Source organism: Eschscholzia californica, unplaced genomic scaffold, assembly GCF_041429995.1.
Source record: "Eschscholzia californica isolate CP2 unplaced genomic scaffold, dmEscCali1.0.p SCAF_5, whole genome shotgun sequence".
NCBI lineage: Eukaryota > Viridiplantae > Streptophyta > Magnoliopsida > Ranunculales > Papaveraceae > Eschscholzia > Eschscholzia californica.
In genome coordinates, this window is record NW_028238472.1 from 8096756 (window position 1) to 8110956 (window position 14201).

Here is a 14201-nt window from a genome sequence, read left to right on the forward strand (position 1 = left end):
ACTGTAATTTTGAAAATTTCAAGTATCAATATTGCAATGAAGAATACAAACAAGGAAAGGTAAGAGTTCTTCCTCATCTTCTAAACTGATTGATTTGTTTAATTTGGTTATATATAATTTCATTTGGAACCTTTGTAGAATCTTTATAATTTCGTCCATTGCACCGAAAAATCTCTGCATTTTCGGTTCCAATTAGACATGATGTCTCGGAAAATATATAAGCGGCATTTACATAAAACAAGTTTCGCTTAGCATAAATAAAAATTCATGAATGAAAATAGTAAAAAATTTCATCCAGAACAACTGCATAGTTAAACAAATTTCGTTCATAGCAAATGAAAAAATAGTCCATAACTGAGGTGGCCGAAATTTGTTGTCTTTTTTCAATCAACCCAATCGAAAATCCTTTAGTGCAACAACAACGACCTAAAACTCTAAAAATATTTGTTCAGGCATAGAGGAAAAAAAAAATTCCTTACCTGAGATATATTATCTTCTTAATATATGTGTTTGTTTAAGTCGATATCTTCGTTTAAGTCGATGTCCTCGTTTAAGTCAAAGAACTCTTCTTTCTTGATGTAGGTTGTCTTCTTCATTAATGGTAGTTCCTCATACATGAGATTTTGAGGCATCATTAAAAGCTTGTAACTAAGACAATAGTGATAGTAAACTTATGTATCTTGCAAGTTTTTTATTATTAATGATGATGTTGATAGTAGTGATCGGAATTGGGGTTGAGTTGTTTATGTGAGACAAAACTACAAGTGAATAGAATATTAGATTTATTGTTAATTTTCAGTGTTAATTCTCGTTCTGGCCCCCAATTTGTGACCAACTCACCGTTCTGGCCCCCATAAGTGAACTCGACAGTTCGATTTGGCCCCCCGAGGACCAATTTTTTTCCGGAATTACCCTTGGGTGCCAAAATGAAATTAATTTCAAAACTTTTTAAAAAACATAAACGCCACCTCATCTCTCTATTTCTCGTCCACCTCACCTTATGTCTCCTCCATCTCATCTCTCTTCTCCAACTCACCTCCGACGGAAAGTCGTCGGCCAGCATAATTCGGGGCAGAACCCTCACCTTAAATTTTTTTTCTTCATCTTCTTCCTATCTCTCTTGTTCTTCTTCCTTTCTCTCTCATCTTCTTCTTTCTTTCTCTTCTTCTTCTTCTTCTTCTTCTTCTTCTTCTTCTTCTTCTTCTTCTTCTTCTTCTTCTTCTTCTTCTTCTTCTTCTTCTTCTTCTCCATTTCTCTCTTCTCTCTCCCTAAACACTCCAACGAAGGGAACCCCTTCGCCAGACCTTGGAAGGTCTGGTTCGCAGATCAAACCAAAACCTCCGGCATAGGGGTTCTCCTTCACCGGAGTGTTTAGAGAAAAACAAACAAGAAGGGAGAGAAAGAAAGAAGAGCGAGAAGGAAAGAAGATGAAGAAAAAAAATTTGGTTTTTTTTAGGTGTGGTTGCAGGCCGGAATTATGTCGGTCTACAACTTTCCGTTTGAGAAGAAGATATAAGATGGAGAAAAAAAGGAGGTGAGGTGGATGAGAAATAGAGAGATGAGGTGGCGTTTGTGTTTTTTAAAAGTTTTCGAATTAATTCTATTTTGGCCCCCAAGGGTAATTCTGAAAAAAAAAAAAATTGGTCCATGTGGGCCAAATTGAACTGCCAGACACTTATGGGGGTCAAAACGGTGAGTTGTTCACTAGTTGAGAGCGAAAACAAAATTAACATTAATATTTATTGAAATTCTTATATTTTAGTATTATTTATTAAATGATCTTTATAACGCTCTCCTTAATCAAATTTGGTAAAAAAAAAAAACAGATACATAAACTAATATTTCTAACGCACTGTCTATGCCAGATATCGCTCTTCCTATACCAAAGATCATATTTCTTGAGGCCTTGTTTAGGATGCTCTAATCATTTATGCTAGTGACCTACTTATAGGATAATGATCATAAAAAAGAACAAGAGAAACAAAGATTTGGTATAATATTCTAAAAATCAACGAGATTTTATTTTGTAGATTTTCTTCCATAATAAACCTTATAGGATAAGGCAGTCTCCATCTAATACCTCTAGAAGGAGATGCCTCTGTAAAAAAGCAACTTAACTGTTTCGAATTTGAAAAATACATCAATATTTTCAATTTGGATTGTGCCGTTTCCAAAATCCCGAACCAAAACCAAACTAGACAACAATCTGTATAAAAGTTTGTAGCTAAGCCGTACCAAACATATTTGAGATGGACTCAAAAACCATATGTTTAACTCTTTAGATCGACTAAATTCGATCCAACTAGCCCCTAATGACAAGAGGTCAAATAGAAAGCCACACGCAATTAGGGAACCAAAATTGCATTTTAAAATAACCTAAGATTTGTTTCCTCTACGATCACCACTAAACACACTTCAATTTTACTGACCAACTTACAATCCTTTCTTCTCTCTACCAACTACATTTATTAACTCCCTCTCTCTCTCTCTCTCTCTCTCTCTCTCTCTCTCTCTCTCTCTCTCTCTCTCTCTCTCTCTACAATCTACTACACTACTTTATTAACTATCACTCTCTATCTCTCGAGTAAAGAGGGAAAATGGGAGCTATGACTTATTTATAATCCACCTCTCTCTAATTTAATATTCCCAACCATTTCCCTCTCTCCCTCCCCCTCTCTCTCTCTAAAATCTGAAAATATTTGCCTCTTGGGTTCTCATCTGTAATTGCCTAAAATATTCTTCCAAATCAAAAGATCAAAAATCAAAATTTGAAGGAATGCCAGATGATAGAAGAACAAAATAAAAGGAAGGAGTGAGATATTGAAGTGTAAATGAGGTGTAAGATACATATCTCCGATCGAAGTAGCAGTCTCGGCGTCTGCGCTTCTTGTCTCCGTGAACGTCTTTTTACTCTCATCGACACTCAAACTCAATCAAACTCCCAATTTACTGAACAGGATCGCCGGAAATCTGACCCACATCCACCACCGTTGATCTTCCCGAGGTCTGTTTCTCCTTATATCTGTCGTCGCTCCGACGACTCCTCTTGGAATCATCATCATCAACTCAACGATCGTCGATTTTATTCTACTCCTCAAATTGGCCCAACAACAATCACTGAATCTTCTTCAACTACTACAATCAGAAAGAAGAAACACAGTAAGTTCAATCTCCTCTCAAATTTCTTCCGTTCATCATCCAAATCAAACGAAACAGAACAACGGATCCCAGATCCTAGGGTTTCATCAATTTCTATAGAAACTTCAACTTCATCTCCGATTTCATCTACTTGGTTCTCATCATTGGTTTCAAGTCGTCGAAAAAACAATCAACAATCAAAATCATCATCATCATCGACACAGAACCACCGACATCCTTGCCGATTTAGGGATCGAGGAATGTCACCGTCTTGTGAAGACGAAGAAAATCATCATGAATCTCCTTCTGTAACAAGTGGTTATTTATCGGAATCTTCACCGGGATGGAGAAAATCAACGCCGGTACATCAACAATGTCGCCGGAGAGGACAATCACAACAACATCGGAGTGTCTCAGGAATAGCATTTTGTTTAAGTCCATTAGTAAGAGCTAGCCCTAATAATCATCGGAGTCAGAATAAGGATATAACGCCGGGATCAGTTGGGATTTCAGGTGAGATTGGTAGAGTTTCAGTTAAACCTAAACCTAATTTATCAACAGCAGCTTCATTATGTGCTAATCGATCAAGAAAAATTGCTAATTTCGGTAGATACAACGATTTTAATCCATGAATTTTGAAGATTACAAGCTTTAATTTTCACATTTGGGCGATTCTGCCCTCGTGATTTTTCCATATTTACTTCTTCATTGGATTCTCTCCTTGCCTCTCTTCTCTTGTTTAATTTTGTTCAGAAAAATAATTAATAAATTATAAAGATCATATAAATAATTAATTAATTAGTCTCTCTTCTCTCTCTTCTCCACTTTCTCTCTCTCTCTAGTTTAGTAGTACACCCGCGCGTGAGTGAAAGAGTGATGAAGATGTGAATCACACATTCACACGCGCGTAAATAAAAGCTTCTTTTTAAGTTGTGTGGATTAATTTTGGATAGTTGGGTGGGTGAATGGCTGGAAGAGCAACTGAGTACTCAATTAATTCATTTAGAGATCCGCTAAAAACTGACGAAAATTATTGTTAGCACCCGGTGAGGCCTTTGACCCCAAAAACATATATTGGCATCACGGTATAAAGGTCTCGAACTGATCTGTCTGAACCCAAAGCAAAGTTTCAGACTCGAACCAGTCTGAACCCAAAACTTGGATTTCAGTTTGACCAGTTCGAAACTTTAAGCCAGGTCTTGGATTGACCTGTCCAAAAGGATTTTAATTGCTTTTTTGCATAAGAGATTGAAACTAAAGTTATTTATCTCTATAACTTCTCGTGGTGAATAAGGTTGCCTAGGTTCGGAATCAAACTTCTTTCTATAATGGTTTTACTCTCTAAACACAAGGTTATTTCTCTCTCTAACTCCTAAATGTAGATTGACGATTGTTTGGAAACAAAGTTGTTTTCGTGATAACGTGATGATGATGATACGAAGAAGGAGAGGAAGAAACAAAAAAGACGAAAGAAAAGAAGCAAAAAAAAAACAGCCTGAGCGTGAACTGGGTGCTAATAAGCCCCTCGCCGAACCACAATTCGATGAGTGCCTTTAGCCCCTCACATTCATTTACTCTCCTTTGTTCATTTTGTTGAGGAGAAAGTTAGAATATGATTTGAGAAGGTGGGGGATTTGGGGCATAAAGAAAGATCTCCGAGGAGTAAAGTCTTATTCAATTAAGATTGACTTAGTTGAATTGAGATTATTAGGGTGTAAATAATGTTGGGCTTTAGGCCATGTCTTGTTGGGCTATAGGCCCGGTTCTGTTAGTGTTTGAGTGGGCGGTTATCGAGCTTATCACATCTATGATGTATCAAGTGCCAAATGTAACGACATACGTAGATCGTAGTCGACTTCCAAAAAAAAAAAAAAAATTAAGATTGACTTAGAGAATATATTTATTTGTAGATCCAAAAATTTACTTGACTAAACTTTATACCCCCTAGAAACAAAATCAGGAATCAATTCAAGTACATGAAACAGATCCTTCTCTCACAAAACCTAACCTTAACTCCCCAACTTACGAACAGTAATTCAAGAACAAAATCAAGATGAAGGAATTCAAGAACATGAGACAGATCCCTATCTCACAAACCCTAGTTCTTACAAACAATTATTCAAGAACAAAATCAAGATGAATTAAATCAATAACATGAAATAGATCCTTCTCTCACAAACCCTAACCCTAATTCTCCAACTTACAAACAGTAATCCAAGAACAAAATCAAAATGATTCAATACAAGAAAAAAATCAAGATGAATCAATTCAAAACAAAATCAAGATGAATCAATTTAAGAAAATTTAAGTCCGAAGCAGTAATTCAAACTTGCAAACGATATCTTGAAGATTTCAGATCTTGGAGCTTTAGATTTCAAACAGTACTTCAAATTTACAAAAGAAAAAGTTGGAACTTGAAGATTTATGATCTTTTCACCAGTGAGTTCATGTAATATCACGATGGTTTCATATATATTTTACTTCTCTCATCCCTTGAAACGGCAACCCCAAATCGGTTTCCCTAGAACCTCCTACAAACTCGTTGTTTCTATTCTTCTGATAGAGAGAGATGAAGTAACAACAACCAGCTAGACTGGTAGAGAGAGAGAGAATTAAGAGGTGGGTTAGAAAGAGAAAGTAAGAAATGGATGACATAAAAAGTTTGCAAGAAGAGAAAGAAAGAATAAATCAGAGACAAGAGAAATTATACCATCAGATTTCAATATATTGACCTTTAAATACCAAATTTCCACATGGGTTTGAATATACTTGAGCTTGAATTGAAAAGGTTTGTCAATTTATTTTTATTTTTCCACTACAAATCAATAATATTCTGAAACTTCCGACGAACATAGATAGAAGATTAGGCAGGAAAGACAAAATAAAGAAAAAAATTTGGACTCAAAAGAAAAAGTCTTTCTAGATCAAATCTTGTTGACCAAAGTCTTTATGCCCCAAAATTTTTCTTTATTCCCAAAACCGCGACATTTGAGAAATATACCTGTCGTAGTTGTTAATTTACGTCTGTTGTATTTTTGATCTTAACCGTTAGATGTACTTTCCTGTCGGGTTTCTGACGAAATATCTAACGATTTAGAGGTGGGAACATTGATGATACTAGAAAACTCCTTGGGTATCTCTTTTGCCTTCTGGGTCCACACTATTTAATGGGGTCCAGAAGTCAAAATTGGGTGTGCATCTCTATGAACATATTCAATAGTCAACGGTGAGAGGATTAAGATTCTGTAATCAGGTTGTGGTGATTGTAAATGCTGCAACAAGTACATTGACAATATCAAATCTATACAAAGGAACTTGTGGAAAGGCTGGTTAGTGCTGCCACAACAATTGTCTAAATTGCAGAAAGAGAATAAATTCCATGAAGTAAAGTTAGATCAACCTTTTTCATGATTAAACAAGTCAATGCCTAAATTTATTAGCTATTTGAGCGAGAAAATATAGTGGTTACATCTGCCGCTAACTGGCTTACAAGATAAGAAGGGGAATCATAGATCTCTAATGTCTGCTCTAAACTGGAATTAAAATATTGTTTCGCCATTAAGTGAGCTACAGAGTTTGCACTCCTAATACAGTGATTGAACTTTATGTCCTGAAGCTTTTTCTTTCCCTTACGTATTTCTCTCATAGTAGTTCGAATTCGCCAAAGAATTTCTTCTAAATTCTTCGAACACGCACTTATGATCGTATGTGAGTCTCCTTCAACTATACACGCATACTCTGGTGACCAGTTTGCCATCTCAATAGCTAACTTAACTGCTTGAGCTTCAACTTCAACTGCTGTCGAGATGGAACACTTTCTGACAAAGGACATAACGAATTCTCCTTGCGCATTTTGACATACTGCTGCTACCGACGCCCTTCCATCGGCAAACGCTGCATCACAATTTATCTTGAGTTCTGTATCTCCTGGTGGGAACCAATATGAGCTATGATCCAATGCTTCAACAACTGTACGTTCAATATTCAGTAGAGTGCCCGAGTACTCCTTCTGTAACGTAATAGCTTCCTGTAATATTCGATAAGGAATTGGAATAACATGCTCAAACACACATTTATTTCGTGATTTTCATAGACACCAAACTACATAAAACCGAAGCTCTATGGCTTCTCCATTTCCAGTATCCATAATCTATTTGCAAAGTAATTGTATAAAATCCTCTTCTCCATCCACCCTAAGATGTAATGGGTAGTTCATCCATGTCTCTCTTGCAACTCTACAAGTTCTAAATAAGTGTTCAATATCTTCATTCTCTTCTTTATACATATCGCCTATTTTTGGAACATGTAAATTAAACTTTAACGATTTTACCTTTGTTGGTAATGCATCATGCAATATTCTCCAAACAAAGGTTTTGACTCTTGGCATGAGATTAGATTTTTTTTTTCCATATCTTTGACCAAGATAAGCCATTCGGTAGCTCCATGTGAGTGGACGAGCTCGGTTGTTCCTTCAAGATAGTGGTATAAAGCGACTTAGTGGAGAAATTTCCTTTTTCAGTGTATATCCAAATTAGTTTATCATCTTCATCCCCATTGTTCAATGGAATTTGTAGAATTGCCCTTTTTGAAAAATCATCACAAAGTTTGCAACCTCCCTTTCCATCTTCCATCTTCCTCCATAAGATCTTTCACTAAGAAAATATTTGGTACTTCTTCTTCCAACTCTTTCTTATGAGGTTTGAAACCTCTTATGTTCGGCACCCACTGATCCTCCCAAATTCGAATATTTTTTCCGTTGCCTACTATGAAGCACATCCCTTGTTTTATATACGCCCGCATCTCCAGTACACTTCTCCATGTTGAAGTGGAAGACGTTTTTATCTCATAAGTCCAGAAATTCGATGATTTTAGATATTTAGCTTTCATCAATCTCACCCAAAGAGCATCCGGTTCCGTTATGATTCTCCATGTGAGTTTCCCAACTAGTGTTTGATTAACAAAACCCATATCACGAATTCCCAATCCGCCTTCTTTAATACTCGCTTGCATCTTCTTCCAATTCAAATAATGTAACTTTTTTTACCTCTGAACTATATCCCCACCAAAAATCTCTTTGGCGCTTTTCTATTTTCTCAACCACCCCCTTCGGAACTATGTTTGTAGAAAGAAAATAAATGGGAATCGAAGCTAATTCACTCTTTAGTAGAATCGTTCTACCAGCATGCGATAACGAAATAAAGTTGATCAACCTAAAAAAAGAAAGTCCATCTACAAAATTTTACGTGTGACCGAGACATTGAAAAACTAAGATTATAAAGTTTGAAAAGAAAAGATAGGACGTTTAGTGCTTAAAGAATAAACTAGAAAATAAAATGCTAAACAGGCAAAAGTCAATAGTTGTTAGACCAAGTGGTTCGAAGGTGTTGACATAAACTCTAGAAATCACTCAGGTTCGAATCCTAAAGAAGTTGGTATCTTTGGTTATTTGAATCGAGATCTCAGGAAGATGTTAAATTCACTCACAAATTTTGTTATCTACGCTCCCATCTCATTTAGCTTGAACATAAAATATCTTTGAATTTGAGGATATATAATAAGTACATTTAGAAATTCCCTCCCTTTTATTCCATGCGTGTTTTTAAAATTCAATCCGGGTTTTCTATTTTAAGAAAAATATTATTTAAGTACAACAATTATAACTCATTACATAAAAGCCCAAGTGAAGCGGCTAATCCTATTTTCCATCAGCGCAAATATTATAATGTAATTTATAGATCGACCGATACAAAATCAATTGTTAGTTGCATATACTAGTTTTTTCTTCATTTGGTCTGACGAAGAAACACCGACTAACACCATAAGCTATCTTATACTCTTAGCAGGTTGTGTTAATTTAACATGGTAGTTCGATTCGGAACCGAAGACAAATTTAATTACTTTGGCGAGATTATTATTTTACCGAGTATCACTTGTCCGAAGTTACACTGTAGTTACTCTCAATCGTAAATGTGTTGATTGGAAATGACAAAACTACACTACTCGTTCTAATATCGGCTAGTATTACCCCGCTGCCTCTCATTTAAACGACATGTCTATATCACGTGGACGGTCAATATTCATAATAAGAAAAGGAAAACTTATTGGCATAAATATATAGATATCTTTATCGATCGGATAGAAAAAACACATATTTCTAAAATTAACTCGTTGGATGGTCTAGGTTAAGCCACCTAGTGATAAATATTGGGCGGAGATCTAATAAAGAAACTAATAAAGAAAGGTTATTTCGGCATCATTATATTTTTTTGGCATCATTATATTTTTTTTTGATGAAATTTTGGCATCATTATATATACATTATACGATATTATAAATTAATAATCATTATTTTTCTGGCACTGTCTTAAGTAATCCTTATCCCAAGGAGAAGAAGCGGACATAGTGCTAAAAGGGTGATTACAAACCTGAATTTTACCCTACAATTGGAGGTAGGTAGCCTGCTTATATTGACCAAAAAGCAACACAATTTTTGTTAATTACCTATACATAACCAATCTACATTTTGCTCAAATAAACAACTCTTTTATGAATCTTATTTGTAGCTTGAAAATTTGATTAAAAACAAGAACTTGGGGCTTATTCTTATTCATCTTTAATACTTTGTCATCCATGGGAGATACTAGAGAGCTTCAGTTGCAGATTAGATGCAAGTTGCTCTCTCTCTCTCTCTCTCTCTCTCTCTCTCTCTCGTTTGATAGTTGATACTTGTGATTTTTAACACTAATCTTGTTTGATTTTGTTTCCTCAACCAGGTCAGGAATCAAAAGTATCAAACTCACCAAAAAATGAAGCACTACCCACAAGAGAACCAGACCTTGTGAATAAAATCAAGAGCTACAAATGGTGGTTAAGAGTGTTAATTTATACATTTTTGCTCATTTCTGGCCAATCTGCAGCTACTCTATTAGGAAGGTTTTACTATGATAAAGGTGGAAACAGCAAATGGATGGCAACCCTTGTTCAATCTGCTGGTTTTCCGGTCCTCGCCGTTCCTCTCCTCATCTTCTATTTATACTATCGATCGCCATCCCGTTCCACCACTACCACCACCACCACCACAACACTTACACTTCTATACCTTTCAATTGGTCTACTAGTTGCAGGAGATAACATGCTGTACTCATATGGACTATTGTACCTTCCAGTTTCTACCTACTCTTTAATCTGTGCAACCCAATTAGTCTTTAGTGCAATCTTCTCCTACTTCCTTAATTCATTAAAGTTTACCCCTCTCATCATAAACTCTGTAGTTATTCTAACAGTCTCCGCCTCGCTTCTTGCAGTCGATCCTGACCACACAGACTCGGAAAAATTCCCAAAAGGGAAATACATTATGGGTTTCTTTTTCACTATAGCTGCATCCGCCGGCTACTCCTTGTGGCTATCATTAACTCAAATCTCGCTCGAAAAAGTGATAAAAAGACAGACGGTTACCGCTGTCTTAGAAATTCAACTTTATCCGTCTTTTTTCGCTACTTGTGTTTGTATAGTCGGACTCTTCGCCGGGGGTGAATGGAAGATATTGAAGAGAGAGATGGAGAATTATGAAGAAGGAAGAGTTTCTTATTTTATGACTTTAGTGTGGACTGCCATAACTTGGCAAGTATCTGCAGTTGGTTCAGTTGGATTGATCTTTGAAGCATCTTCACTCTTCTCTAATGTCATAAGTACATTAGCTTTGCCTGTTATTCCAATCCTTGCTGTGATGTTTTTTCATGATAAGTTGAGTGGTGTAAAGGTGGTGGCAATGGTTTTGGCTATTTGGGGCTTTACTTCTTATATTTATCAACATTATCTTGATAATAGGAAGTCAAGAACAACTAGGGCAGATGAAGACCACCACTAAAGACTCTAAATTTTTATTTCTAATGCTCATAGTTGTGTTTCACAATTTCCCTAATGGTGTATGAAGAACTAGAATGAGGTATTCCACACCAAGAGAAAAATAATGGATCTTGAAATCCAAGTCTTTTTAGTCATTTATTTGGAGTTCCTAAACAAATTCCAGATCCCTTAAAAATAGCCTACCTTCGATTTCGAAATACCACTCTTGTTAACTTGTAACAAACTTTCAATGCAATCAGAACAATGTATTATCAAGATTATAAACTAGTACTAGACTTCTAGTAATGGGTCCTTGAGAGATCTTAAAAAGCGAAAAAGTAGAAAAGCAAAAGAGTCTGACAGAAACAAAAAAAAAAGTAATGAACTTTACAGAGTGTCGATCGAGCAGTAGATCAGAAGTCGAAGAGAAGATAACAGGAAAAAGCAGCGGGCGAAAAATGTGAAGATTTTGGTGTAGTATAAAGTGCATTAGCAAGCACATCCTCCACCTTGTGTTTGTGATTGAGATGAATTGGCGTTAGTTGACTTCAAATTCACGTCGACCATGTCTTCTTGTTTTGTCGAAGAAAGTGTTTCCATTCCTGGTAATGCAGCTGCTATCTTCCTAAACAGAGCCTGAACAAGAAGATCAAATAACTTCAAATTCACCGAAGCGTCGGAAAGTTATAACACAGAGAAGTTGAATGAAAGATGGATGCAGATGCAGAAGACTACATGACTCAACGTACATTAGTCCAATATAACAACTTACAAAAATAATGTCAAGCATATATAACACGGGCAAAGATGCAGGAATCGGTATCTAACACTATTATGGGGTTATCGAAAAGACAAAAAAATACTAAGAAGTATCCATGTAACAAAGGTAAGCCCATATGAATGTAATAGTTTGGATAATCAAGATTCTACAAGTGAACAACTTTGAGCTTAAACGTGGATCCATTTGAATAGTACAACATTGCTTGTGCCTTGTGCACGATAGTGCACAAGTATCCGTTCATAGGTGGTTGTTACGATTTATTTGGCAAAATACAGAATTATTTAAATGAAAGGAAGAAAGAGTAATCAGAGTTCAATATCACCTTTATGTTAAAACCAGCTTTAGCACTGGTTTCGATAAACATAACATTGAGATCACGCGCTTTAGCCTCTGCTTCTTCTATCGAGACTTGCCTGTTACACCATGTGCGAGATTTAGACGACCACAATGACAGCCATTGACAAACCAGCAGTATATCATGACAAGGTACTAATGTGCCATGACTCATGATTAAAGCTTACTAAAAAGAAAGCCTCCTAGCTATAGTCTTTGTCTTGAATGAATAGGACACATAAAAGCGTATTCTGAGACATTGTATGACAAACTGAAAAGTGTACCTTTTGTCCACGAGGTCAGTCTTGTTCCCGACAAGTACAATAATAACATCACTTCCACGCTCAGTGCGGACCTCCTCAATCCATTTTGAAGTGTTTAGAAATGATTGCCGGCCTAAGAAAGATAAGGTAGTTAGGAATAACTCGTGGTTCTACAAGACACACGCATAATACTATATCCCAAATAAATTTAAAAAATGAAATCACGGAACAAGATTTCAAAGTAATTTGGAACTGCAAATGTAGAAAGTAGTACTAGTGCTAGGTTTGCTCATGCAACAATTTGACAAAAGCTAAAATGCATGAAATAATTAAAAAATGAGATAGAGATTTCTGTATGTTAAAGAGAATGTGAAAATAAAGAATATCATACTTGCAACATCATACACAATGACAGCAACAGAAGAATCCCTAATGTAACTGGGAATCAGACTCCTGAATCTTTCTTGACCAGCAGTATCCCTGTAACAAAGGAATATATGAAAGAGCATTTTCAAAATAACCATTCATAGAGAGGGATATACGAATCTGTCATGTAGTCCCTTAAAACCCCTATATATCATAACAGATAAATAGAAGATGAACTTTGTACAATGTATATATATAACAAAACATAATGGTTTTGGTGCCATGTCATAAGCGACATCTATAAATCTTGACAATCTATTCGAGTCCACAAATATTTTTTTTTGAGGGGGAGTCCACAAATCTTGGTCTTTCTCTCAAAAGATAAATCAATTCAACGAGTATGAACCGAAGTAAACTTTAACTGCTGCCATTATTTTCCCACCCTCACGTCAACAACCAACACCACCACCACTCTCCACATTCATCTCCAACTACGTCCATTGTTATTATACTGATTCTCCTCTTTAATCTCTTTTCAGTTTGACCTGTCTAGAACTGAACTCAATTCTCTCGAGAGTGAAACATAAGTACCTTGTCTATATCCTCCTCTAAACCTCACATTCCCTCTCTACTATATAACATCAGTTGTTTTCACCATGAAAACCACTAACATTTATAATGGACAAGAAATTTTGGCTGTTTTCACAGTGGAAAGTGGTTTCTTACAGCGGTTTCAAAGTTGTGTTATGGGTTGTTTCTGAATTTTTATTAGAATAATATGAATATGACGATGATGATGGTTAATATTTCTTCTTGATAAGAATTGAAGCGAAAAACCTAATCAGACAATTTCTCTCTTTAGAATTGTTTTTCTGATCTTACTGTTTTTGTTATCAATTGTTTGTTTGCTTCATTTCATTGTTTTTGGTTTTCTGATTAGAGATAACAAGATGAAGGATGTCCTAAATATTTCAATTTCATTTCTTTCTGTTTTTTCATAACCTTACTCGAATTTGATTTTGACCTAGTCGGCGAGAAGGGCTATATATATCATGGAATTCACTTTCTACAAAATACAAGGTTATGATTTTGATACTAAGAGACAGAGCTTTAACCAGGACAATTCAACCCAAGACCAGAGGTAATGTGGCAGATCAAAATAAACTGTAATTCATTTTCAATCCGAATATGTATTCTTACCAAAGTTGCAATCTGACTGTTCTATCTTCAAGGTACATTGTCTTTGATAGAAAATCGATTCCAATTGTAGCCTGATTATCAAGTATAAACAAATAATCATGAGAACAAGAAACCTAAGAAACCCTAGTATGCCAAAATTATGTGATTGAATAACAGTATGAGATCATAACAAAATCAAAAGAAATGTCGACTGAAAGAAGCCCTAAAGAACCGAAAACGGTAATCTCAAACCAAAATAACGAGATCAAACAGAAAAACAGGATAAATAATCACTA

At 35.7% G+C, this 14201-nt stretch overlaps 3 protein-coding genes across 4 annotated transcripts; 2 read left to right on the forward strand and 1 right to left on the reverse strand.

Moving 5' to 3' along the window:
- Positions 1–2399: 2399 nt before the first annotated feature.
- LOC147536765 (uncharacterized) lies at positions 2400–3938 on the forward strand. Its single transcript, XM_086644933.1, has one exon. The coding sequence runs from the start codon at positions 2832–2834 to the stop codon at positions 3768–3770; it is 939 nt and encodes a 312-aa protein (XP_086501059.1). The 5' UTR covers positions 2400–2831; the 3' UTR covers positions 3771–3938.
- Positions 3939–9499: 5561 nt separating this feature from the next.
- LOC147536766 (putative purine permease 11) lies at positions 9500–11138 on the forward strand. 2 transcript variants are annotated; one of them, XM_086643932.1, is made up of 3 exons: positions 9500–9587; positions 9702–9805; positions 9912–11138. In XM_086643932.1, the coding sequence occupies exons 2-3, from the start codon at positions 9769–9771 to the stop codon at positions 11003–11005; spliced, it is 1131 nt and encodes a 376-aa protein (XP_086500058.1). In that variant the 5' UTR covers positions 9500–9587; positions 9702–9768; the 3' UTR covers positions 11006–11138. The 2 variants fall into 2 exon arrangements, with proteins under 2 accessions (XP_086500058.1, XP_086500057.1); XM_086643931.1 differs by having other exon boundaries at positions 9500–9805.
- Positions 11139–11228: 90 nt separating this feature from the next.
- LOC147536767 (ras-related protein RABH1b-like) lies at positions 11229–14201 on the reverse strand. Its single transcript, XM_086643933.1, has 5 exons — positions 13927–14201; positions 12752–12840; positions 12382–12493; positions 12087–12177; positions 11229–11619 (listed from the first exon to the last, which is right to left on the reverse strand). Exons 1-5 carry the CDS (start codon positions 13962–13964, stop codon positions 11473–11475), a joined length of 477 nt encoding a protein of 158 aa, XP_086500059.1. The 5' UTR covers positions 13965–14201; the 3' UTR covers positions 11229–11472.

Coding starts and splice junctions, on each gene's coding strand:
- LOC147536765 (XM_086644933.1), top strand. CDS start 2,832: ATGAGGTGTAAGATACATATCTCCGATCGAAGTAGCAGTCTCGGCGTC.
- LOC147536766 (XM_086643931.1), top strand. CDS start 9,769: ATGGGAGATACTAGAGAGCTTCAGTTGCAGATTAGAT. Junction 9,806..9,911: donor GCTTCAGTTGCAGATTAGAT/GCAAGTTGCTCT, acceptor TTCCTCAACCAG/GTCAGGAATCAAAAGTATCA.
- LOC147536767 (XM_086643933.1), bottom strand. CDS start 13,964: ATGTACCTTGAAGATAGAACAGTCAGATTGCAACTTTG. Junction 12,841..13,926: donor ACAGTCAGATTGCAACTTTG/GTAAGAATACAT, acceptor CCTTTGTTACAG/GGATACTGCTGGTCAAGAAA. Junction 12,494..12,751: donor CATTGTGTATGATGTTGCAA/GTATGATATTCT, acceptor TATCTTTCTTAG/GCCGGCAATCATTTCTAAAC.